At 44.5% G+C, this 25,262-nt stretch overlaps 1 protein-coding gene across 1 annotated transcript in view; it reads right to left on the bottom strand.

The window, feature by feature from the left end:
- Window positions 1–11,123: 11,123 nt before the first annotated feature.
- The window catches only part of EHF (ETS homologous factor), a 36,097-nt gene continuing 21,958 nt past the window's right edge, over window positions 11,124–25,262 (bottom strand). The window contains exons 3-9 of the mRNA XM_003781227.3: window positions 23,217–23,462; window positions 20,845–20,907; window positions 18,201–18,269; window positions 18,014–18,082; window positions 13,004–13,066; window positions 11,575–11,770; window positions 11,124–11,470 (exon numbers count right to left, since the gene is read on the bottom strand). Coding sequence (XP_003781275.2) covers window positions 11,371–11,470; window positions 11,575–11,770; window positions 13,004–13,066; window positions 18,014–18,082; window positions 18,201–18,269; window positions 20,845–20,907; window positions 23,217–23,462 — 806 coding nt within the window. The 3' untranslated portion in view covers window positions 11,124–11,370. The remainder of the gene's footprint in view (window positions 11,471–11,574; window positions 11,771–13,003; window positions 13,067–18,013; window positions 18,083–18,200; window positions 18,270–20,844; window positions 20,908–23,216; window positions 23,463–25,262) is intronic.

The raw sequence follows: 25,262 nt of genomic DNA, 5'->3' as shown, positions 1-25,262 counted from the left end.
TGATCAGATGTCAGTTTTTAAAAGTTATAATATTAAAAATGAAAATAATTCCTTTGCTTCAGTGGAAACTAAATTCCACAATTTGGGGAAAGCTTTTCCCGGCTGTCAGGATCAGAGCTCACCTTTCCCTTCTCTGCCAGCTTGTCACTTGCTCTGCATCACCCGCTTGTCACACACACTCTGAGACCAGCACCATCTGTGAACGCATAACAGATTCCTGCCATAGGAGCAGCCTGGGAGTCCAACTGGTGGTTCCGCCATTAGCATCGCTGGGACCAAACAGACTCAAAAAAAAAGCCAAGAGTTTTGAATTTCAAATTACACTTGATGCCCCAGAGACTTGTTTATTTTTGTGTTTTTGGCAAAACTCGACTTCCTGTTTCTAAGAAAGTGGACTCAAAGAAAGAAGGGATTTTGTTTGACTGTTCAAACCTCAAGTGCTGGTTCCTTTAGCAGCTTAGGAGAGAAGTGTCATTGCTTGGGAGCTGGATTCAAATCCTGATTCTGCCACCTGGGAAAATTATATAATGATTCTGAGTATATAATAATAGTACCAAACTCACAGGGTTAAACAAAATCATGTAAGTAAAGTGCATCTCATATGAAGTAAACACTAAATAAATATCAACCATCATTGTGACCTGTCACTCATGGCCCCAGGGAGCTGCCTTACCCCATTGAGGTGTAACTATTAGATCCAGAAAGGACAGCCTTCCCTGCAACTGGCTAAATGTGTGCAGGGATCCAGGCTCTGCGGCTTTCATCTTCATTCCCCTCCCTCCTCCACAATATCCACCTGAGATGACTCAGTGTTCCCCTGAGCTTCCCAAGCCACCCCCCAGGAGGACTAGGGAAAGCCATTTCTAAGTAGTTTGCTTAGATTATAACTATTTAAATGAATTCTGGAGCAGATTCAAACTTATTTTCATAAATTCCTGGAACTTTCTAATTGGAACAACCTCGGAGATGATCTAGCCCAACCTGTCCATTTACAAGTGAAGAAACTAAGGCAAAAGAGTTTTAAAAATTTGCCTACAGGCCCATGGCTACTTAGAGGCAAAGAGATGACTGGAACCCAGGTGTCCTGTTTTTCTGAAGTCCCCTGATATTGATCACACCACAATGTAATATGCTGGTTATTTGGCTTTCTCCCCCCATAAAGTAAAAGCTCCAACTTAGAATCCCTGTTTGTTCATAAGGGAGCTGAAGCTTGCAGAGGTTAAGTCACTTGCCCAAGGCTACCCAGGTCATAAATGAAAGCATGGAAATTAGAACTGGGTTGTTTAGCCTGTTGTGCAGTACCAAAGATTTGAAGATGCTGCCTTCCTAAAGAACAAATGGGCAACAATGGAGATAGAATGGTAGAGCAGAACTGGAAGTTAGGTAAACTCTCACTCTGACCTACTATTGTGTTTCCCCCAAAATAAGACCTACCCAAAAAATAAGCCCTAGCAGGATTTCTATGCATTTGTTAAATATAAGCCCTACCCCATAATAAGACCTAGTGATGGGCGTGGCTATACAGATACGCCCATCTGCATTTCCGCACAGAGCAGTAAGGAAGACTGGAATACCTTTTATCTGCCACAGCTCCTTTCTCCAAGCCACTCACATTTGCACAGGTGCGGGTGTGGTAACCGGTCACAGGCATCCTATTGTGCACATGTGAATGGCTAGGGGAAAGGAGTTCACACATCACTAGTGCCAGCCCCCCAACAAGGTTGGCTCCCCCTGTCAGGTTCCAGAAGAAGATGACCTAACTGTATATGAATAAATGGAGATTGTTGTATTATACTTAATAAAAATAAGACATCCCCTGAAAATAAGCCCTAGTGTGTCTTCTTGGGAAAAAATAAATATAAGACAGTATCTTATCTGGGGGCAAACATGGTATGTGAACTTGGATCAGTCTCTTGAACTTGTCTTCAGTTTGTCTGTTGCAACATGGCACCTTGATCACCACCAGTACATAGTTGAAAGTTGCTGAATAAGTAAAGTCCTTTATTCTTGCACCATGAAGCCTCATCCTTCGCTTCTTGCTTTCCCTTGATAGGAAGTCTTGGTGGAGAGTCCAAAATGGGGCCAGAATCCTGTGTATCCTCATTCAGGTGAGACGTGTCCTCAGGTCAAACTTAAGAGATGGCCTCTGTTTTCACAGCTTCAGCAGGGATCACCAACTCTATCTAGTGTGAATACACTGTTTGTTTTACTTCTTCTTCTTGTGTTTGCCATTGGAAAAGTCCATTAGTGCTGAATGACATGACTAAACAGTAAAGGAGAGAACAGTTGATGTGTTAATAACTCTTAGGTAAATACCATTTGTTATTGTCACCACTGAAGCTTTCAGAGAGGTGGCACCATTCCTGATCCTAGACTGTCTTCTCACTGGCTCTGTCTTTCAGCAACCTGGAAAGACAGGTTTGGAGAGGGAAGGAGCTGAAAGGGATTGGTGAGCGAGAGGAAGGAAGGGTATGGGAAAGGAACGGGGGCTCTGGAAGAGACACAGAGAGCAAGAGAGAGAAGGGCGGGCAGGCGCATACATGTGCATGCACACATACACAGCACACCTACACACGATGGAGCAGAGGAGAGAAGACAGAGAGCCGATGATTAATGGGATCCTAGGAACACTCAGAAGTGCTGGGACTTTGGCAGCCATCATTTCTTAGCAGCTCTGACAGGGTCCTTCTGATTCCACATCGGCTCTCCTGCCAACATCTAGGATGTGAACTTTTTCCTCCCTGACTTGGCTGTAACTGGGAGGGGATGTGATGCTGGCTGGATTTGAAGAATAAGCATAAGAAGATTACATGACATTGCCATGGAGGGCAGGAGGGAGGAGGAGCTTCCCTGAAGCAGTCACTTCACAGTATTCTTCTTCACAGTAGAAGAATCCAGCACTTATGGGAGGTCCATGGCCTAGAAGGTTTTCAAATGAGAAGGCTAGAAAACTGTCTCCCCCTCCTAGCTAAGAGCCTCGGTGACCTTGGGTCTGTGCACTAAGCTCTTGTGACAAGATTTTGTTCCAAATGATGGCCCAGCTCTAAGCATCTCTGGGACTGTGATTTTAAGGCAGAATAGATACTAGGTCCTCTCTAAATCTTAGAACCTAGCTAAGAATGGTCAGGTATCATGCTAACATAGGGTAGAATGATTTGAAGACACCATGTTAACTAGTTATCACTGCATTCCCATGCTAGACACTCTGAATACCTCTCTTGAGGTCATCATAAATTCAGAAACAAGCTCTTTTCTTTATTCAATGCCTGTTCTTTTCATAATGCTTTCAAAGAGAGACAATAGAGCATCATGATTAAGAATAGCATTCTGGATTCAGCCAAGCAAAAGTTCAAATCTCTGCTCTGCCACATACTAGCAGAGTGAGCTTGGTTAAGATTCCTTACCTGAGCCTCAGTTTCTTCATCTGTAAAATGAAAATGACAGTAGAACCTGCCTTTGGGAGTTAGAGTGAGGATTAAGAAAAACAAAACAAAACCACAAGGAACCCAAAGTGCTAAGATCTACATGCATAAACCTTCCATAAATTCTAGAATGATCAGGTGCTTGAATCTCTTTGCGTTATTGCCATAGCACCACTGGGAAGGAGGGATGTGTCTCTATGTGGCCCATGTATAGAAAAGTACACTAAGGGGTGAAGTTAAGTGACACGTTCATGGTCCCCAACCAGTTAGAGCTGAGGCCAGAAGCAGAAAGAAAACAGCCATTACCACTCCGAAGTCTCTTAAAGCTGAGATTTTTGAGAGCCTAAACTCTGAGGGAGGGAAAGGGAAGAGAGAAAAGAGGGCATTTGATCTTGGGGAACACATGCGGGGAGAGGGATGGGAGGAGTAAAGGCTGAAGAATGAGCACTCAGGAAGGCAGAAGAGCAGGAACCTCACCGGTGTCGAACACAAGGGAAGAGATAAAAAAGCACACGGGGTAGGGAGGTCAGCAGTGTCAAAAAGCAGGACTTCAAAAGAAAGGCCTAAAAAGTTGAAAATAAGAAGGCCTCTCGTTCATTAACTCAACAGATGTTCATGGAGCCAGGCTCGTGTGTTAGCCTCATCCCAGTTCTGGGAACACTTGGTGACCATGGAAGGCCAGGCTCCTGCTCTCCTACAGCTTATGTCCTAGCAGGGAGAAAAAAATGCTATAAAGTTAAACTAGTGAATTAAAAAGATAATTTGGCATCCTTTAAGTTCTGAGAAGATAAAATGTACGCGGTGTAACAGGAAGTGACCGAGGGTTGGTGAGCAGCTGAAATGAGTGTGATAGAAAAGGTGACTTTTTGAAGTGAGACCCAAGTAAGGTGGAAAGATCCAGCCACATGAAAGTAAAAAGAAGATACATTGTAGCTTAAGTGGAGAGAACAGCTGCAGCAAATTCTCCAAGGCAGGAATGACCTTGACTATGACCTTCAAGAGGCCATTGTTAGGGACCTGATAGGAACAGGGGCCAGATCAGGATGGAGGAGAATTGACTTACAAGGAAAGAGAGAGCCTAAGGATGGAAGCCTTATGCAAGAACTTGCTCTTGAAAAGAAGGAGGAAAACAGTATTAGTGCCATTTATAGCAGAAGTGGGCAGTAACAGCCGCCTTTCACTTCCCTTCCCCTTTTGGTGCTCTCCCTTCAGTGCCAATACTCTCGACCAGAAAGCCACATCCTTGGACCATTCACATTAATGACTGTATGGTATTTGTGGGGTTTAGAGATAAGAACAATCAGATCCTCCCACTCCAAGTCTCCACTGACAGCATCAAACTTGTTTGTACTTGTGGACACTTTCATCACTCCAGCAAACCCAGAGATATTTGCTTTGCATCTATATTTTTTGCTATTGTTGTTCTCGACAATTCAGGGTCATCTTTGGCCTCTCAGGCTCCCTGGATCTTATTTCACAGTTGGTGAGTTTTTCCCACTATCCTTTCCACCCTTGCCCCACCCTCCTAGACCAGATTCTAAAGCAACGTTATGCAGTAGAATTTTCTTGGGTGATGTAAATGTTCTATATCTGCACTGTCCAATAGAGTAACCAGGAGCTTTTCAGCACTTAAAAAGTGGATAGTGTGATTAAGAAATTGGAATGTTAATTTATATCATTGTTAACTAATTTTAATTTAAACAGTCAGATGGCACGAATGCCTATAGTTTTGGATAGATAGTTCCAGTGAGTTAAAACTCAGAAGGGTTCTTAGTTCCCAAAGAATCACTTTGCAAGTCTTTTGTAATTACTGAAAAATGCATCAATGCAAATAAATAATGCCTGGATCAGTAAATGAGGGAATTTCTTCTTAAAGAGAGAAGAAAAAGAAATATATTCAAAGGTGGCCAAGTTTAATAGGCAGAAATATTATCGTCGTAGATATGAGGGCCCATGAAAATACTGCCCAAACATAAAAAGACCGCCTATTCCAAGTCTGAGAAGTCATCTCTAAATATTGTTATCTCTCTAAGAGTATTCTAAGAGGTGCTGGTTTCATGAGATCTTCTTTGATAGAAAAGGTCCATTGCCAAGAAGCCTTGGGAAATTGGGAACACTTTTCCCCAACTTTGTGGATTCACGATGCAAATCCTCACATAGATTCTGAGAAGTCCTATAGTAAGACATTGTTCAACTTAGTGTAATATTTCTCCAGCATATTTAACCCTAGAAAGGTGTGTGTTAACGTTCACATTCTGAAGAACTAGAGAAATATTGGGATTAAAACAAAAAGGCCCTGGGTAAAGAATATCATATCTATCACTTATTACTAGCTATATGACCTTGAGAAAGGCATTTAACCTTTTTGACCTTTTTGGGTTTCATGTCTATGTGTCACAGGCTTGCATGAAGATTAAGTATAATAATGTATCTGAAGAACATATCACAGTTTCTGGAACTAAATGAATCTTTCCCAACTAGCTGTTATTATTTTCATCATTCTTTATGAAATTATCTGACTGACAGAGACTTTCTGGGCCCAGGGAGAAATGCATTGTGAAACAGTAGAGGCCCCTTATCATGTGGAAACATTTTGAAGTATTGTATTAAAAACCTGGATGTGAGAGTCATCTTCTCAACCTCCGTTTGCTGGTCTTTACCTAGGAATGTGCCCCCAGACCTGAATGCCTTCCTGCAATCAATTCTCAACACCATAAGGCTCCTTTTAAACTAGAAGTCAGAGCATGTCTCTCCTCTGTGGCTCCCAATATCATGCAAAGTAAAAACAAGGGCCTTTGTAATGGCCTCCAGTGCCTCTCTCTCATCATTCCCTACTGTTGCTAATCTACGCTGGCAAACAGACTTCCTACTGTTCTTTGGACACGGCAGGCACACACCTACCTCAGGACCTTTGCACTTGCTGGTCCCTCTGGAATAGATCACTCTTCCAGGTATCTGCTTGGATCTTTCCTTTCAGAGTCTTCAGTCCTTTACCAAAATATTTCTTGCTTAACACTGCCTGAACTTGCAATATACCCCTCTATGCTCTGCTTCTGTCCATTCCTCTTTTGTGCTCTATGTCTCTCTATGACATATCTGCTGTGCTACATGTTATTTGTTTATTAATGTCTTGTCTCTTACTACTCAATAGAACATGAACTTCATGAGAGCAGAGATTTTTGTCTCTTTCATTATCTGCCATAATTCAGGGCCTAGAATATAGCAGGTGCTCCATAAATGCTTACTGAGTAAAGAAGTGCAGAGGCTGTGTGTGCTCTATTGTTATAAACTAAATGCATCTCCGCTAAGCCCAGCTTTGGTTGGCATCTTGAAGAATAAAACATACATTTCCAGGCTGGGCTCTACAGTTTTTTTTTGTTTTTTTTGTTTTTTAATTTTTTTATTGAATGATAACTATGTACATTAATGCACTTCTGGGCTACAGTGTAGGGTTTTCACATGCAATCTGAAATACTTCCATCAAACTGGTCAACACAGCCTTCATGTCATTTTCTCAGTTATTGCTTTAAAACGTTCACATTCTAGTCTTAGAAAGATTCACCTATACCCCTATAAGGTAGACCTCAGAAGTAATCCCTCCAAACCCCCTCCCTCCACCCATTCCCCCCTCCCTTCTCCCTCCCCCCTTCCCATATTCTTAGGCTATTTGGTTATAGCTTTCATGTGGCTCTACAGTTTTTATTAGTGTTTTCTGGGACCCATCAAACAAAACCCCCATATTTTGAAAAATATAATTCTTTCATAAAACAGAAATACTCAGTTGAATTTATGACAGCTTAAAGAGAAAGATTTTTGATTTCTTTAAAAAAAACAAACAAACAAAAAAAAAAACAGTGGTTGTAGAGTTGTTTCCCACAGATTTGCAATCCAGAAGCCAGACGGGAAGAAAATCAACAATTACACAGATAGCTACAGAAAGATGAGTCCCAATTTAGTTGGGATTGTGAAGGTCTGCACATTTCAGAAGTGTATAAGACGCAGTCTCAATAGAATTTTTTTAAATGCGCTATCTCTTATTCCAGAAATTGAATCCTGAGAAGCAACACTGAGAATAACTTGGCTCTGATACTGTGATTGCTGTAATTGTCTTTCATTCGAACAGTAGGTATCCACCCAATAAGTCTCGATCAAGATCTAGTATCTCCTAATAATTAGGTAAGCTCCTTGGATAGATGGCTCTATGCTGTGCCCATAGTAGGCACTCAACAAATGCTTCTTTTAACATGGAATGATAATATAATGGACTTCCCTCTTACGGTTTTACCTCTTTCTATGCTTTATACATTTGAAAAACAATACACTTGTAAAACTAAAATCTAACATGTGTTACCCTATCAAAAGTTCCTGCAGTATTTTTCGAAAAGAAAAAAAAGTAATAACAACCAATCCCAAAACACTACAACTTAGAACTGCTTTACACTTAAATAGCAATTTATATCATATAAACACATTCATAATCTTCATTGGTTAAAACAGCTCCGAGGTTCATTCCTGGCTTCTTGGACCAGCTAAGTCTCACAGTCTGTTTTGGTTTTATTTCGGCACAGGTAGGAAAGCAGAATAAAGAGTCTCACAGTAAAATGCTCATAGTAGATACTATGTCCTTGAAGTTTTGGCCATTGTACGCTCCTTCCGATGAAGAAATGATCCGTGTCCCAACTACAGACGCAGCCTCCCAATCAGCAGAATTTTCCAGAAGATATTCATTCATTAATTCAACACATTGTACACCCCCATCTCATGGGTAACAAAAATACAGTAGTGACAAGATACTGTCCCTGTCCTCAAGGGGCTTACAGTGTAGCAAGGCAAGACCTTTGAGGAATGACCAGTGTATTCAAAAGGAAACTCACAGCTTAGGTCTGCCCTGCTCAGGTGACATATTCAGGCAACTAAGATATGTCTCTGGAAGCCAGGGGCCTTTACCCAAGTTTTATCAAGTCGACTATCTGGAAGTCTTAACAATACCTTTCCTGCCTCAGGTTCCCGTGAAAACCTGCTAATGAGAGTGAGCCAGAGCGTTAAGCTCAAACCTCAGCAAGGTCCAGGAGACCGCATTTAGTGACCATGTGCACATCCAGTACAAGCGAGCTTCCTAAGTGAAAAGCTGAGTGTCCCCAAAAGAAAGGGGGGAGGCTTATCTGTAGGACTTTGCTCTCCCTTTCAACACAGGTGGGAAGAACTCTGTTCACACCCAAAGTTGGCACAGCTCGATTACCTTGAGTTCTCCAAGTCACGAATAGCACATACAAAATGCATCAAACTCAAGCCAAGACAATAGAGAGATATGCTGAGAAATTAATACTCCAGCCTTTTTAAATAGCCACCCGATGCCAAGAAGCCGTCACTTTCAGCAAACAACACAATCTGCTAATTATCTGCAGAGCTGCTCTGGTTGGGACTCCCAGATTCGCTGACTTCTGAGCAAGGACTGCTCTGCAACAGAAAGGGTGCAGAAAGAGCCAAAGCCAAGCTAGGGGAACGTGAGAAGCATAGGGGTTTGAGAAAGGATGTGCTCCGAGAAGGATCTGGCCATCTATGAGGACGAACAGGCATGGAACCGCAGAGAGAACCGGCAGATGCCTCTGATGTCACACAACTCAGACACACACACAGACACGCTGATATTCATGTGTGACACCAATTCAAATATCTGGATATTTAATTCATGCCGTGTGCTGAACAGTCATATGCTGGGAAGGCCCGGTAGTTCTTTGGCCTTGCTTGGAATGTAAGGTGTGTCTTTTCTGCAGAAACGTCTGAGTTGCCTAGTCAGCCTCTTTGCTGGTCTTTGTAATTTTTATCAGCTCCCTCAGTAACTGTGACTTGACAATGCCAAGGGAAGCCTTGGTGGAGACGGGTAAGCCAAGGGGAAACAAAAATGGACCTGGTTGTACCTTCTGAAGGTCATTCCTAGTGCTCCAAGGTCACTACCCAGAATGGATCTCAGTATAATTATCACATATTCTTAACTTCTTCTTACTTCCACCCCTCTACATACATTCCAGATGCTTGGCAACATTTAAATATGAGTCGCTCACCCCCACCGGGTGGACAGTAGGGGAGGTGCTCTATTAGCTGATGAAGAGATCTCCCTCCTATTATTACATGTTTTTATCCACATATTATTGTGTGAGGAACCGAGGCAGGTTGGGGAAGGAATCTCACCAAAAGAAAAGCTGCCGAAGGGATCTGTATGTGCAAACTCGTTTTCAAAGGCTCTGCTGGCTCACGCTCCTCCCAGATGGCAGGGCCCCTGGGAAGTCTCCAGGTACCCCAGAGCAATCCCATTCATGGAAAAAGCTTCCAGCTCCTTGGTGACAATAGTTCCTGAGTAGGGTTTTTGTCTGTCTTTTCTTTCCTTTCTCTTTCTTTCTTTGTTTTTTAACATTCCTCTGAATGCAAATCTAGGCAATAAACCACTCACTTGGGATGAGTTTATATGGGACAGGTAAAAGATGATTCAAAAGAGACAAGATTATAAGGGTCAACATCTGCAAAGGGTTTTTATTCCTGGATATGTCTCTCTCTCTCTCTCTCTCTCACACACACACACACACACACTCCTATTTCAGCATTTCCTTGTGTGATATAATTTTAACCGTGCCTAAAATTCCAGAGAAAATGTCTTCTATTATACTAATAGCTCTTGCCACCTTACTATGATTTATTTATCTGACTTTGGCTCTTATCTGGGGTTTTTGAAAGACGTTCCTCCACAGATTTCAACCCACTGTCCCTAACTCTTTAAAAAATAAAAACAGGTTGCCTTTGAAGTCTTTGCTTTTGCTTCACACTAGGGACTAAAAGACCTTAGGTTTCCTTTTTTCTGTTCTGAAAGTAAATCATCTCCATCATGAATGGTTCAATTGATTGTTCTCTATAAAGGGCAATTTTGCCCCCCAGGGGACATTTGGTGATGTCTGGGGACATTTTTGCTTGTCACAGCTGGGGAGCGCTGCTGGTATCTTGCGGGTAGAGGATACTGCTAAACATCTCCCAATACACAAGATATCCCTCACCACAAAGGATGAGCCTGCCAAAAATGTCATCTGTGCTGACTGAGAAACCCTGGACTGTAGTGATACCAGAGCAAACTCCTCAGTCGTGTTCAGACCACCACCTCCTTTCCCTACTTGTTTATAAGCAGTTGGAACGAAAATAATCTGGGCCCTCCCTCAGATACCTACAAGTGAGCAGACGTGGCAACTGAAGCTTTTCCACCAGCCATCCGAGGCAGAGGGAGGAGACGGTATCCCTGAATGAGTGTGAAGACACCCCCCCCCCCCATGATTCATTCTTCTTGTTGATTGACACGGTCCAAGTGATGCGATAATGCAGTGATTACAGCCCACCCTGGATTTTGAAATTCCCCCTCCATTCACTGGATCCTAAAGGGCAGGTTAAAATTCCCCACCTCCTTGCAGTTGATTCCATCCATCTGAAATCCTGGAGTTCAACCTGGCAACTGTGGCCACCTCTCTTAACAAGCTTCTGCGAGGAGGACGCGTCACCTGTTTCCTAAATCATTTTCCATACAAAAACATTTCATGCCCTCCGCTTTTTTTTTTCTTTTTCCTTTGCTCTTAGCAAGAAGTCCAAGACTCCAAACCCTGTTAATCTCGCAGCGGAAAGGAACTTCACAAGAGAGGAGAAAACAAATCACAACCACATACAGCGTCGTATTTCACAGAAAACTGTGTACGTTTGTTCCCCATATAGAACATACTTCAAAGTAACAAAATAATTTTTTATCCACTGTAGTGTTCTTCTTCCCATTAGAAGCAGTTTCTCTTTCCCCCTCATGGTACATAAATATCAGAGAAAAGGAGTCTTCGAAATATTTACGTCCAGGAGTTCTCTGTTTGTTATTTGGTGTTCTCTGTGTGTTGTTTGGGTTTGGTTTGTATTCAAAGGCTTGGCAGCTTCAGTTTTCATTTTCCCTCCATCCCCGAGCATTCTTCCCAAATTTATAGACCAGTCTTCGTCCATCCACACGTTCCAGAATTTCTCTTTTGTAGTAGTATCTGTAACATAAGGACACTGCATAAGGTGGCCAGTCAGACCAAGACTTTGGGGTAAGTAGCTGGTCTTGCGGACTTAGCGTTTGCAAAGATGGGCAACTCCTCACCTCATAGCCCGGCTGAGTTTTTCATAGGTCATGCTGCTGTTGTTTTTCTTTTTTCCCCATAACTGAGCCACAGCCTCTGATTTCAAGAATCTGAAGATACCCTCAGATCGGTCTTCCCACTTTATTAACCCCGGGTTCTTGTCTGGATTCAAGAGGATGTCTCGGATGAACTCCCATAGGTGAGTTCCTCTCGGATCTGACAAAGAGCAGAAAAGGGGGCTTAGTGAGGGCCCAAGGGACAGCAAGGAAAGGGCAGAGGGAACGCTGAGCTGCATCATCTTCCTTCAAGCAGGAGCTGCTCAACTCAGGGGAAGACAGGTCTCAGGATCACCACGCATCGGACAGATAAAAGGCATTTGAGAATGAACTAATACCATGTCTCAGTTGTACACATCAGGAAACAGAGGTGCAGAGATTTTAAGTGACTTGACGGCATCACACAGCTAACTAGAGGCAAAACCAAAACTAAGGAGTACATCTTAGGTCTTCTAAGCCAGGTAGAATTTATTCTCATTTCTATTCACAAATCGCTTGGAATTCATTTCAACTTGTTACTTTCCCAGAGAGCAAGTTTCAGTGACTCTTTTCTAGTATCTGAACTAAGTAAACTGCCTCAATCCAGCAACTGTGTTTCAGCCAAATGCAAATTAATAAGGCTCTAGAATATTAACATTTAGAACACACGGGGCTTATGGAGAGGGGTGGGCACACAGGGATTGGGGAGCTCTATTTGAACTTGAAGTGTAATGAGATTAGCACCCAAATTCAATTTCACCCCCACTGGATTTCTCTTGTTTCCTGCCTTAACCCCAGCGTTCAAGGGGTGGCACTGATTCCATTTTGTGGGAGAATTGGAATAACATATGGTGAAGATATTCCACATCCCTAACACTTCTAGATGGCACCATCTTAACTTCTTCCTATGCTCTTCCCCAGTTCCGTGTCTCTGATACTTCGTGTATGTTCATGAGAGTTTATTACTGGGGGGATCCAACTCCCTAAGAGCAGTGTTGAATCTTATAGAATCCTGAGAGTCAACAGTCATTCCTTGGAACAATAACAACCCCAAGGTAGATAGAATGATAGATGTCAGCTGTTCCTCCCTGCTTCACTCAGCTTCCCACCTTTTTTTTTTTTTTTTCTGAGATAGAGGGAAATTGCTAACTCCGTGCCTGCAAGGAAGTTTTTATTCACTGGGTGTCTCCATTTTAGAATAAATTTGACAGAATGAGGAGGAAATTCCAAGTGAGGCTGGCTACACCTTCAGAAATAGCTGCAGAGGGCAGCTGGTGAGGGACACCCCTGTTTTCTCACTCTAAGTCAGTCCAAGGTGTAGAAATGGAGGCAGCAGGCAGAGGCAAGATTTGCCTAAAACCCAGTAGCCTCCAGTTATGTCCAAGAGAACCGAAAGGACCCAGAGCCAACTTACTGTGCTTTTTGGTGTGGCACTTTGCAGGGTGGTCTTGCTCCTTTTTCATGTCAGGTGACTCTGCTAAGGAGAAAAATGAGACCCATTTATAATTTACCTATTTCCCACTTGCTTTCATGCATTCACTCATTTAACCAATATGAGCACCTACTGTATGCCTGGCACTGTTTGAGTATGTGATAGTGAATGAAGCAAAAAAGATGATAAAGAGTAGACAGAGTATGGAGGTGGGAATAATTCACAATTTACTACACGGTAGTCACAAAAGATCTCTGATAAAGCAGCCTGAAAGACGTGAGGGAGACAGCCTTGCAGACAGCTTGTGTAACAGCCTTCTATGCATGAGGATAGTAAGTGCAAAGGCCCTGAGGTTGATGTGTATGTTTGATATCTGTGTGATTGCGAGCAAGAAGGGCTAAAGTTCTGATCATTTATCCCTTGGGGACTTTTTAAGGACTTCAGTCTGAGAGAGACGGGAAAAAGAGATGGGAAGCCATTAAAAAACTTATGTCACTGGAAGGGTTTCCTTTTTTTTCTTTCATAATATAAAAATGCAAACATTTATAACAAAGAAAGATAGCTTTTAAGCCAGAGGACTTCCTTTTTTGGCATGCAAAATTAAATTTCGATCAGCCTGACAAAGGGACCATTGAGTGGTCTGAGCTCAGCACAGAAGACCACAGTTATATGGACTATGGAAACACAGATTAGTTTAACAAATGACTCATTATGATAACCCTTGCAACTATCACCAAAGAGGAGATGACAGAGGCAAATCTGTAAAATACAAATTCCTCTTTAAAAGAAGACAAATGACTTAGCAGTGTGTGTGTATGTGTGTGTGTGTATGTGTCTCAGAGGGCATTTTGTGTGTTGGGAGGACCAAGGCAGATCTTATCCACAAAATCCTACAACTAAATCCAATCAGTTTTAATACAAAGTAGTCCCCAAACCCAGGCCAGTCCTTTTAAGAAAGTAAAACTGGTCTCTTGGCGAGCATTCCTTGGGGCTCCTAACCCAGGGTTCACTGACCTGTGTGTGGCCTTCAAGGTTATTCTGAACTGACACCATATGCAGAGGAAGAAAGTCCACAGTATTCCTCTGATCGTCACCAGTGATCCATTATCCAAAAACTTTATGAACCACTGGCCTTTAGCTCCTAATTAAACTGGTTAAGAGGAATAGCTACTCTACTGAGTGCTTACTATGGAGGACCTGGGAGACAGAAAGGTCAAATGGCTTGTCTATAGTCACACACACACACACAGAGACTGAAATCAGAGCCAGGATGTGAACACAGTCTAAAGCAACAAGCTTCACCTATAACCACAATGCCATTTCCATCGATAGTGGTCTGCACACAGCCTCCATTGGCACATAACTGATTTCACTCAAATCTGTCCTGCCAAGAGTCAGGTTCACTTCTACTGTATACTGCTTTTGTGAATGGGAGAAAAATAATAATCCCATCCTGAGGATTCTGTGTTTCCCACTGGGCATGCACCCATTCACTTTTCTGATCACCCAGCTAGCCAGGACTTAGTGCTCCCGGCAATTTCTCCAAAACCCAGGTTGGAGGCGGGGGGGGGGGGGTGAGGTTTAACAGGATCTTAGTAGAAGAGAAACCTCTCATTCTGGTGAAGAATTGAGCTCTTGGCATTGTCACCAGGAGGGCCCACACCTGACCTGGGTTTCCCTGAAATCGGGAAGGGCACATACACAGAAAGAGCAAGGAGACTTCACTCTCCCTCCCTGGATGTTGCAGGGCCAGGTTGCAACATCCCATCAGGATGTGACAATATTGCGACAGCTCTGGCACCCACCCCGGTTTCCAAGTGATACATCACTCTGACAGGGCCACGTTGTTCTGCAGACAAAGAGTGGCATTTACCCAGCAGGCCACAAGCAAAGCTCACTTTCAAATGGCATTCAAGAGGGGATCCAGAGCTATTATTTCAGAGCCAAGGCTGAGTTCAGAAAAACCCAAGTGTCTCTTGGTATACTGTCCTCGATCATTGTGGGTCCCAAGCCAATCTAGAATTAATTTCTTTGGAGTTTAGACACCTTTGCCAATAAGATGAAAACCTTGGACTCCCGCCCTGGAAAATGCACATATATGCACGCTCATGAAATTTTTTTAACAATTTCAGGAGTCTGTGGCCCACTTGAGATTCCATAGAGTCTATGTTAAAATCCCCCAGACTAGATAAACTATGAGGAAATCTTCTTCCTGAAAATGTCAGCCATTTACCAAGCTAGACCTCCATCCAGCTTAGGAAAGATTTTTTTTTAAGTTCCCAAATTAAAATCTTTCCATCATTATACGTAAAAATCAGCAGCCAAAGACAAAAGAAATATCTAATTTCTTCTAGCCCCCTCTGCCTGCTGCAGTGTTCAGGGACAAGCTGTGGAATCGCTGACCTGCCTTAGCGCTAAAATCTTTTGATCTATAGCCTCGCTTTAAGAGATGGGCTTCCCTTCCCTTCCTCCCCCAGCCCCAGAATAAAAGTTAGGACCTTTGAAGTTAGCCATGTGGTTGAGTGATTCATTCTTAGAAAATAATGGCTTGCTCTGGGGAAGCTGCCCAGCTGGGCTTTCTCTTGCTCCACTCCCAGGCACTCCAGGCCGAGGCCCGTCCGGTCCAGGCAGAGGCAGCAACAAGCCACAAGTTTATGATGCAAGTGTAAGAACATGATTTCAGCTAAGCTGCTTCGCAAGAAGCGAAGATTTGAATCATTTGCATATGATTCAGCCGTGAGCCATTTCTTTACGGGATATACAAATTTCGGTGTTCTAATAGACTGTGCCACCCTAGCTTTAGGCTCAACAAGTCTGTGGATAAACACATCAAGCCCGAGCTGGCACACCAGGCCGGAGGACTGTCGAGCAAAACAGGACACCGGCAGCGGCCATTTTGTGAAAAGGGCAGACGGCAGAGAAACCCAAACAAAGCCGGCTTCCCCACCTGCCTTTATCACAGAGGGCATCAGTTTACACTGAGCCTCGCCTCAGCCCGGCTTGTCACTTGTATTAAAACATAGAAAGATATTTCACTGCCTTCAGTTTTATGGAAGCTTGACGTATAAAGACTCAGGGGTAAATATAAACACCAGGGACACCAGGGAGGCAGGGTGAAAGGGTCCGATCCCATCTGGTAGGGACCATAAATTATTCTGAAAGGAACTAACCCATTCGAGTTTGTAATTAACTATCCTACCGGAGGATTATTGCTCCCAAAGAGCTCACTAACCCCTAATGCTGAATTGATTCTGTTAGATAATAATTCGGACAGAGGGCCTGGGCTGTTTGTCTCATTGCCAGTCCAGGTTTCAGTTGCAGGACAGGAATGAGGGGCTGGAGGGAATAAGGATCCAGGAGGGTAAAAGAGAACAGACTCCTGAGCCCGTCTTAGGAAGGACTGTGCAGAAACACAACAGGTGGTCTCGGGGGTAGTGAGTTCCCTGCTACTGCAAATGCCAAGGCAGAAACTGGCTCCTAAAACTCTCTCTTGATTCTGAAATTCTAGAAGGTATAAGATACAGAAAAGAGAAGGATGCCTAGGCTGTCAGGGCAGTAGAGTAGTGACGATGACTCTTAGATTTCCCAGGTGCCTGGAGGACCTAATGACCCCTGAGGCTCAGGAAGTGGCAAGTGCAGCTTTATCCTTAACTGGAGTTTCCTGCCATAACTCCAAAACCCAACCAGAAGAACATAGGAGGCAATATCTTTAAGAAGTCTGCAATGAAATGTTAGGGAGACTCGGGTGGTTTCCTCCGCCCCGAAACCCTAGGTCTTGATGAGGCGACAACAGTAGCCACAGAAATCTCACCCTGATCAGTTTGGTTCCCCCAGAGTGGCAAATATACTGCAGAGCCTTTCCAGTGTTTGGTCTGTTTCCTAAATTCAACAAATACTTCGAGTGACGCATATGCTAAGGGCTTTTGCAGGATTTGGGAGCCAAGAGCTGAGTTGGCCTCCATTCTTAACCTCAATTCCAGAAGCATTTACACTGGCTCCCAGCCATCTTATTCAAGGGGCTTGACCCAAACACAACCTCAAACCAAATGTTTTCATTATTTCAGTTCTCAAAAATACACTCAACAAAAGCCAAAAAAAAAAAGAAAGAAAGAAAGAAAGAAAAAAAGTTGGACTCTTTCTTTCACAAAGATTGGATTAAATACCCCACTTCTGAAGTTGCCCCAAGTTCAATTCCTGTCTAACCTCCACTTCACAAACCCAAAGAGATCCTGAAGTTTGCACCTGAGTCAAGACAAAACACAAAACCATCTCTCCAACTATAGAAATTTCCTCACTGCACCTATCTGGGAGGGGAGTGGTAATCTACAGCCTCCTCCCAGGTTCCCAGCACACCAATCCTCTCACTCAGTGTAACCTTGATTAACAGTCACAGAGGGGCCCCAGCTGCATCCAGTCCTAACCAGATGAAACCGATGTTAACATAATTCATAAAGTGCAGGTACCCTGACTGCTTAGACAGCACTGATGAGACATGGCGGTTAGACCTAAAACCTGACAAAACAGTGTGATTTCAAGGCTTCCAGAAAGTTCCAAGGACTTCCCCTTCCAACCCAGAAACCATCCCCACAGGTTCACAGACCTTCTGGATTTCTCCATTAGACAATCTTCTCTAAAGCCAAATCTAGTTGGTTGAATATGGCCTTCTCCCTCATAAACATACTGAAGTGTGAATAATTTTATTAGATACATCCCCAAAGCAAGTTTGTGTCAAAAAGCAAGGGCAGCCTAAACGACTTATGTTGAGTGACTGGTTTCGCCAGAGACAAACCCTTTGGCCAGAGAAATCCATACTGGTCATTTCTGACATATAAATATTGGCTCAAATAAATACCCAACTCCATTATAGTAACACCACCCCGTCCTTAGCCTTTTAATGAGCAAAGCAGAAACATGAGATGTTGGTAAAGCTCATCAATTCCCTGTAAGCACCTGTATTAGGCACACCCAGCCTCAGATGTCAGGACAACTTACCCACAGGAAGGTGGCTGGTGGTTGTCATGGAGATCTGAGCCCTGCAGAAAGTTTTGCTGTCCAACAAATCTGCAGCAATGAAAAGATAAAGGGTATTTAGAGCCCCTTTCCTTATAGTAGAACACTGGGACTGTTGGATAACAGAATAAGAATGCAAAAGGGCCTTAAGTGGTAGGGAGTTAGTTACCTACTGTGCTACCATAGTTGGTGTCGTATAAATAGTTCTCATCTTTCCAGGTGTTCATGATGGAAGGGTCTACAAAAAAATAGAAAAATGGTTACTGATCAGCAGTTATTGTTTCCAGGGGCAAAAGTCCACCATGTCAAACTCACTGCTCATCAAAGAAGTGTGGGGACTGAGGAGTGGTCCCCAGAGAGAAGGGGCATGATTCTGCCTTAGCCACATCGCTTCATAATAAAGTTTTTGTAATCTTTGAAAATGTTTCAATTATTTGTCTAACTAAAACTTAACCAACATCCTGCACAAATCGTGGTCATTTTATATATTTGGTTTAGTTAAAAAATAAGTGGGTAAACACAGACAAATTTTGAAATACACAGTCAGACTTCATAATAATACATCCCATGGTTCTTCCAGTGTCCTGGGGCAAGTGGACTTTGTCAGGGCCCCCTCTATGTATTCCACACTTGCTGCCTTTTTAGGGAAGCAAGAGAAATTGCCACAGGGGGACCCACCAATGCTTTGTTTTCTGGGAGTTTTCCCAGCCTTGCTTGGCTTTGTTTTACATTCTACCACGTGCCCACCAGAACATGTTCACCCTGGGGTGGGAGAGGAGAAACCTTGGAAGGGATAAGTTTATTCACATTTACAACAAATAATAAATCCACATCCTTTCCTATTAGTTTCTTCCTGAGAGAATTAAAGATGTTTCTTTTAGAAAAGATCTAGTCGGACTTTATCACAGTTTCTTTCTTGCTGAAATCCAGGGTCTCCCCTTAAGTTGGGGGACAGCTCTCTCCCTCCTGGGTTTCTCCAATTCGCTTAAGGGGTGACATACAATCCTCGAAACAAAACCAAGGAGAAGGGGAGAAAAGCACGACCAAATCAAGCCAACAACGTTGCCTCGTGGTGGAAAAGAAGAGCTCCCCCCGGGTGCTGGGTAAGCACATCTCACTTCCACTGACGCTTCAGATTTCAGATTCAAAGGAAATTCCCCTCCACCTCCCCAAATGAAGCTCACCTCCTACACAACCCCCAGATCTGGGCTGGCCTCCAACACAAGCATTTTCTTTCTCAGCTAGCCAAGAGCTCTACTAAGATGTCTCACCTTGTCCCCACCAGAAACTTCCTGCTTTCTCCTCGCCACAGACCTAGGCTGCCCTCAGTGCCCCTCCTGCCCAGATTATGAATTTTAGGGCCGGGTGGTAAGCCACTGGCCGAGTTTCATTTTGTTTTTATAGCATAAATGGTATAAAGCCTGACTCACTGGCTAAGTCCTCCTATTTACGACATAGGGATTTAGCTGGTATTTTAACTAATAGCTACGTGTTTGGACACCCTAAGCCCAATCTCTTGGAGTTACACCCTCGCTCCTTGTTGGGTCACCTTGTACACCTGTTGTTGTCTCTGAAAACAAACTGAACCAAAGAGGTTTGGGGGTGTTGGCCCCTCTAGAGCCTCTTCTCTCCTCCTCCCAGGGTGGACCTTCTTCTCCACCCTTCAGCTGAGCTTTTCTGAACTGGCAACACAAGAATGTCTGGATGGTCAAGGAGGAATTATCAAGTTGTTTGGGACCTCTCCAATATCACCCTCGCTCCTCCGGTGGGGCTATCTCCCAGGTCAAGCAAGGGAGGAGCGCCAGCCTCTTGGCCAAGTCCTGGATCTGTCTCTGGGGGATGGGCAGGTCTGTAAAGCCCAGAGCATCCAGGTGGCCCATCCCCTGGTTCTAAAGAGGAGGGCAGGGCTAAGACAGCCTAATTAACATCTTTAGCAGCTACTGCTTTTTTCTTTAATATTGGTAGACCAGCCCCCCTATAAACGAGTAAATAACTGCATGGGCCAATCTCGGCCCCACGTGACTCACAAATCACCCCCAGGTCAAGCTCTGTCCTTGGTGACTGGCACACATCATCAGGGAGGCCTGTGGCACAAGTCTGCCTAGTGTGGACATGGGGAATGACCCAAGAGCAGTGGCTGGTTTTATGACAGTCTGTCAACTTTGGGGGACAATTTTCAGGAGAGAGGTTTGGCACAGAGGAAGGGGAACAAAAATGAACATAGATACTACGGGACTGTAGACTCTGGCCAGAGCCCAGGATAGTATCTTTTATACAAAAACATTCGAGGAAGCAGTTGGGTTCTGCAGTTGCCTTTGGACATCTCTACAGAAGCCCCCAAAACTGCATTAACTACAGTACCAAGTCAGCACCCTCCTCCCACCAGTGAAACACACTCCCATCAAGAGGAGGGGGAAGAACAGACATTGAAACTTCCTCTTCTCTTGCATTTCCAAACTTGGCCAAGTCCAGCCTCCTGACTCTTTGCGGTAGAGAGTCCCACCATAGGTCCCACATTTTCCTATCAACTGGCCTGGAGTCTCAGTGATGCCCTGACAGTGGCAGAAAGAAGCAAAGTATGGGCACAAAGGAGGCTCCCCATCAGTCTAAACCTCAGGAACAGTTGGCAGTCACTGATCCCAAGGGCAAGGAATGAGGGTCATGGTAGGTGGCCCATTGGAGACAGCCAGGAAAGAGGCCTCCTCGGGCTTCCTGACAAAACCTGCTCCCACGTTCTCTCTCGCCCTCTCTCCCAATTGTTCTCCCCAGTGCTGGGCTAGCCAAGTTGGCTCCCTTCGTGCACTACTGCTCACCGGTTTGTTCGGTCTTGACAATGACATTGTGTGTGGACTGGAACAGGTCACTGCTGCACTGGCCTGTGAAGGACAGAGTGTGAAGGTCAGAGAGGGCCCTGATGGAGCCAGAACTTGCTGCTTCAGTAAGGACAGAGCTCGCCTCCCTGAAGAATTTCTGTCCGCCCCCCACTGTCTAATCACCTATGTTCCCATGGGAGGGGGCTGCCTCTCAGCCTCTACACACTCAAGCCTGCAGCCCCTGGCCCCTGAGACAATCAGCGGCCAAGGGCACCAACTTCAGTGCAATTATTTGGCATTGTCTAGGAAGGCATCCAGTATGGTGCAAATAGAACTTCAGAAGTCAGAACTTTTAGAAGACCAGCTTTTCATCTCCTAGCTGTGAAGCACTTCACCTTTCTGGACCTCAGTTTTCTCATCTGTAAATTCAGGGATTAAACTAGATGTAGTCACTAGACTAAGGTGCTTTCCCATTCTGAGATACGATCTGAAATGAAAATGAAAATATAGGGAAAACCATTTTAACTAGCTCATATTTTCTTTGCTCTTAAATTTTATCAAATCCCTCTTGATTAGATGTGATCTATGTGATATATCTGGATAAAATGCAGTGACTCTTTCCTTACGTATGTCTTAGCACACATATGAGCAGGACCCGCCACATATTCTTGTGTTTGCTTTTCAACTCCTCTTCATTGTATCCCCTGTAAAGTACACTCAAGGGCTGTCTGGAAAGTATCCAGCCATTGTCAATACTATTTTTCATAGAATAATGTGGCTGGATACTTTCCGGACAGCCCTCATATATACATACAAATGAATCTAGTATGTTTTTTCTCCCCAGGCAGATTATAAGTATCTAGGAACCTAGCTCATGCCTCTAAGCTCTCTGGATTTCGATCTTTCCATCTGTAAAATGGGTACAATATTTACCATAAGGGCATTAAGTGAATCAATTTGCTTCCAGTGCCTAGTATAAGTCAATACCCCGTAAGCATAAGTGATAAAATATCTACAGAAGGACAAACAACTAACCACAGGTGAGAAACCTGGCTGGCCAGGAGGCACTCGGAGGCAACAGCAGCATGGGGTGAGATCAAACGAGTCAGTCACAGAAGGTCAAATATGGACAGTCAAAGACGGCCATGGCACTTGCCAGGCCTCCCTGCCTCAGGCTTCCATCAGGACAGAGCTTTAAAGGAGTGGATTTAATTGGAGGTAGGGAGGTGAATATTTTTAATTCTTCAAGTGTAAGTGTGCTCTTTCTGAAGAATCCTGGGAGTTATTTATAGAGCCTTGTTTGGTTTGGTTCTAGTAAAAGAAAAATGAGCCACTGCTGTTCTGGGGTGGGTGGGAAGAGGGAGTGCCAGGGAGCTGATGAGGTCATCCAAGTGGCTGCTGCAGCCACCGGCTCTGCAGTCCCACTCAGGGTCTTCTTCAGGTTGATGGCCAACTCTGGTCCACAGCCCTGGGCTCGTGCTTCCCAAACCCCAGTTAACTGCCCAAAAACAGGCTCTAAGATATATTTGCCCTTTCCAATGAGGACAGGACAGCTCACCAGTTTGGGGGGGCACCATATTGCCACTTTCCAAAATGCTCACAGTTTTCAGAGACATAAAATTTTTATAGCCACAGTCAGGAGAACCTTACACCAGTGTCAAAGCTATTCTGTAGGCTGTCCACCCTACAGGGTCTTCCAAGTCATCATGGAATGTGTGCATGTGTGAATAACCCATCACCCACGGGCAGCATCTGGAATGGTGGTCTTTCCCTAGGCTGGGGGAAGGTTGGGGAGAGACTTCTGGGGCATTAGGGCAGCAGCAATTTCAGAAATCACTGCAGAAACTTCCCACAGCACACATGTCCAGACCATTTGTTCTTTTTGAGTCTGCTGAAATATTATGAGCCTTCTCCTCCTCCAAAACACAACTATAAACCAAATTTCATTTATCTTCTCCCCACCCTTGGGCCCCCATTTGAGAACCTAGGTCAACCAGGGTTTCCTTTCTTTTTTCTTGATGCCATGATGATCTTTAATAAGCAAGTGACTAGGAATTAAACTACTGAACCCTGTCTGCAAAGGAAAGAAGACAGAAGATTTTCTAAGATTAGGCAAATAGTCTGTGACTACCCAGCCAGTTCTGGTCTCCTTGAAGATTAATATCGCCATAGAGAATTAAATTACATCAGCCTTTATAGGGGATTAGACACACCTTGTATGCTAGACTTCGATCCCGTCCTCTCATCTCCCTTGTACTTCCCTGTCTTGGGACATGGTAATTTAGAGGGGATGCCCCCCCCCTTTGTCATCCCTGACAAGGAATCCTGACAGCTGCAGAGTCCTGGCTTCTCTTGGGGAGAGAGATAGTCACCGTTCCACTTGAGATGCTGCAAGTTGCTGTAGAGGAGCTGCCCCGCCGTGCCCGCAGCCCGGGTGAACTCCTGCAGACTCATGCTACACAGGTGCTCGCCATTGATGTCGAACTCCTGGAAGGGGATGCAGCTGGCGTCCAGCTGGTTGGTGTCCAGGAGGTGCTGGAGCCACTCCCACACCTGGTACTTGGTCCAGTACTGAGGATGGATTTCATGCCACTGGCCTCCAAAAAACCCGCTGGAAACTGCAAAACAGGAGTGGCCCCATGAGTGACCCCTGATTGTTCCTGGGTATTGTGTGTCATGGGGACACACTGCAGGCTGCCAGGTGTTCCCACGGACAAAATGTAGGCATCCACATGAGGGCTGGAGTGGAAATGTGCTTCTTTTCCCAGCAGTAGCAGAAGGACCAATAATTTAGCCTGTGTGCATCTTCAAGCCCTTCATAGCATGACATTTCCTCCCAGGCACTGGAAGGGGACAAGAGCCCTGAAGTGCTCAGAGCTTATTCCCTATCTCCCCCAAGGTAAGGTCCTAGGGAAACAAAAGCATTGCCATAATGTCAGCAACTAACTTGTGGTCCCCCCCCCCACCAAATGCAGGCTTCCCTCTCTCTCTGCCACCACCCCCCATTTTATCTCTTATCTACACACATACACACCCCAAATTTAGACCATTTTCACCCAAAAATAAGGCCTGAAATTAAGGTTCATTTCTCTATGATCCCTTTGCTTCTCCCCAAAGGGGTCCAGATTATTCATCTAACAGACACTCCCCTGCCCTGGCCTGGTTATGTAGCTACTACCACGTCACCTTCCCACTTGGTGACCTTCAGTAGCTCCCTATTTTCCACTGAAATTAGGCACAAAACTTCCAAGCCAGGGATTGAGGCTCTTCACTATTCTTCAAGTGACCCATGACTTTTGTCTTTTCTAGACTGTCCTTTCAGCTCAGCTCATAATCTCTGTCTCACTCCTACTGAATTCCACCCTCTCTCTCCAACTTCACTGATTCCCTCAACTGACTGTGGGGCTCCCTGTCCTCTGAATCTCTGGGAGACATGCCTGGAGATGTTCTGCTTCGGCTTACAGGTCTCTCGGTCCTGCCTGAATCTCCTTTGTAAATTGTACACTCAAAGTCACCGGCTCTGTCTCGCTCATCTTTGTATCCCCTGTAAAAACCACCTCTGAGACCTTGCCACTTTGTAATGCGATTTGTAGCTACTGAAGAAGAAATAATATAGGAACCTGGAGGAGACGTAAGGTGGGGAAGTGACGTTCATTCATGTCAATAAATATCACCGAGACCATTATGTGCTACCCCTCTGTGTAAGTGACTAGTGCTCACTTAAAGGAACATTCTGTAGTGCTGGGGGGATAGAGAGGAATGAATGTGACAGGGCTCACAGATCTTACAGTTCCCTTGAAAACACAGGTCAAGTGTAGGGGCTGTCTTCCAGGAAAGGTGGGGACGAGGGGCAGATGCTGCTGCCTCCCAGCAAGCTGGAACGGGGAAATCCTACTGCATGTGACACACAGGTGTCCCTACACACTCGGGGATGGGTCAGGAGAGGAAAAGGTAGTATAAGGAAACTGTTCCTAACTTTTCTTCAAGGTCATGCTAGATCAGTACTTCTCAAACTTTAATGTGATTGTGAACCACCAGGGACTACTGTTCAAGTGCAGACTCTGACTCAGTAGGTCCGTGGAGAGGCCTGAGTTTCTGCATTCCTAGCAGGCATCCGCACACTGCTCCTGCTGATCTGTTGAGTGACAAGGTGTTTAGGGCCCAGAAAGCTTTGATTCCTGAAATGCAGGTGGCCTGGCCTTCAACACCCCAGAGGAGAAGGGCAATGTTTCCAACTCAGTCCACTGTTTCTCACCTGTGTAGAATACAGCCACTGCCTCTAGACCTCAGAAGTGCTAAGACCAAGAAGTCAAGTTCATTTAGGGCAGAAAGGTGATCACCATTGGTTATACCTGCCAATGAGGTAGGGGAGTAAGGTTCGCCCCCAAACCCATGAGGTGTACCTCTCTCCCCATACC

The sequence above is a fragment of the Otolemur garnettii genome, unplaced genomic scaffold (genome assembly GCF_000181295.1).
Source record: "Otolemur garnettii isolate 467f Iridium unplaced genomic scaffold, OtoGar3 scaffold00001, whole genome shotgun sequence".
Taxonomy (NCBI): Eukaryota; Metazoa; Chordata; class Mammalia; order Primates; family Galagidae; genus Otolemur; species Otolemur garnettii.
The sequence above is the reverse complement of the archived record's forward strand: the minus strand, read 5'-3'. Positions and strand labels throughout refer to the sequence as shown.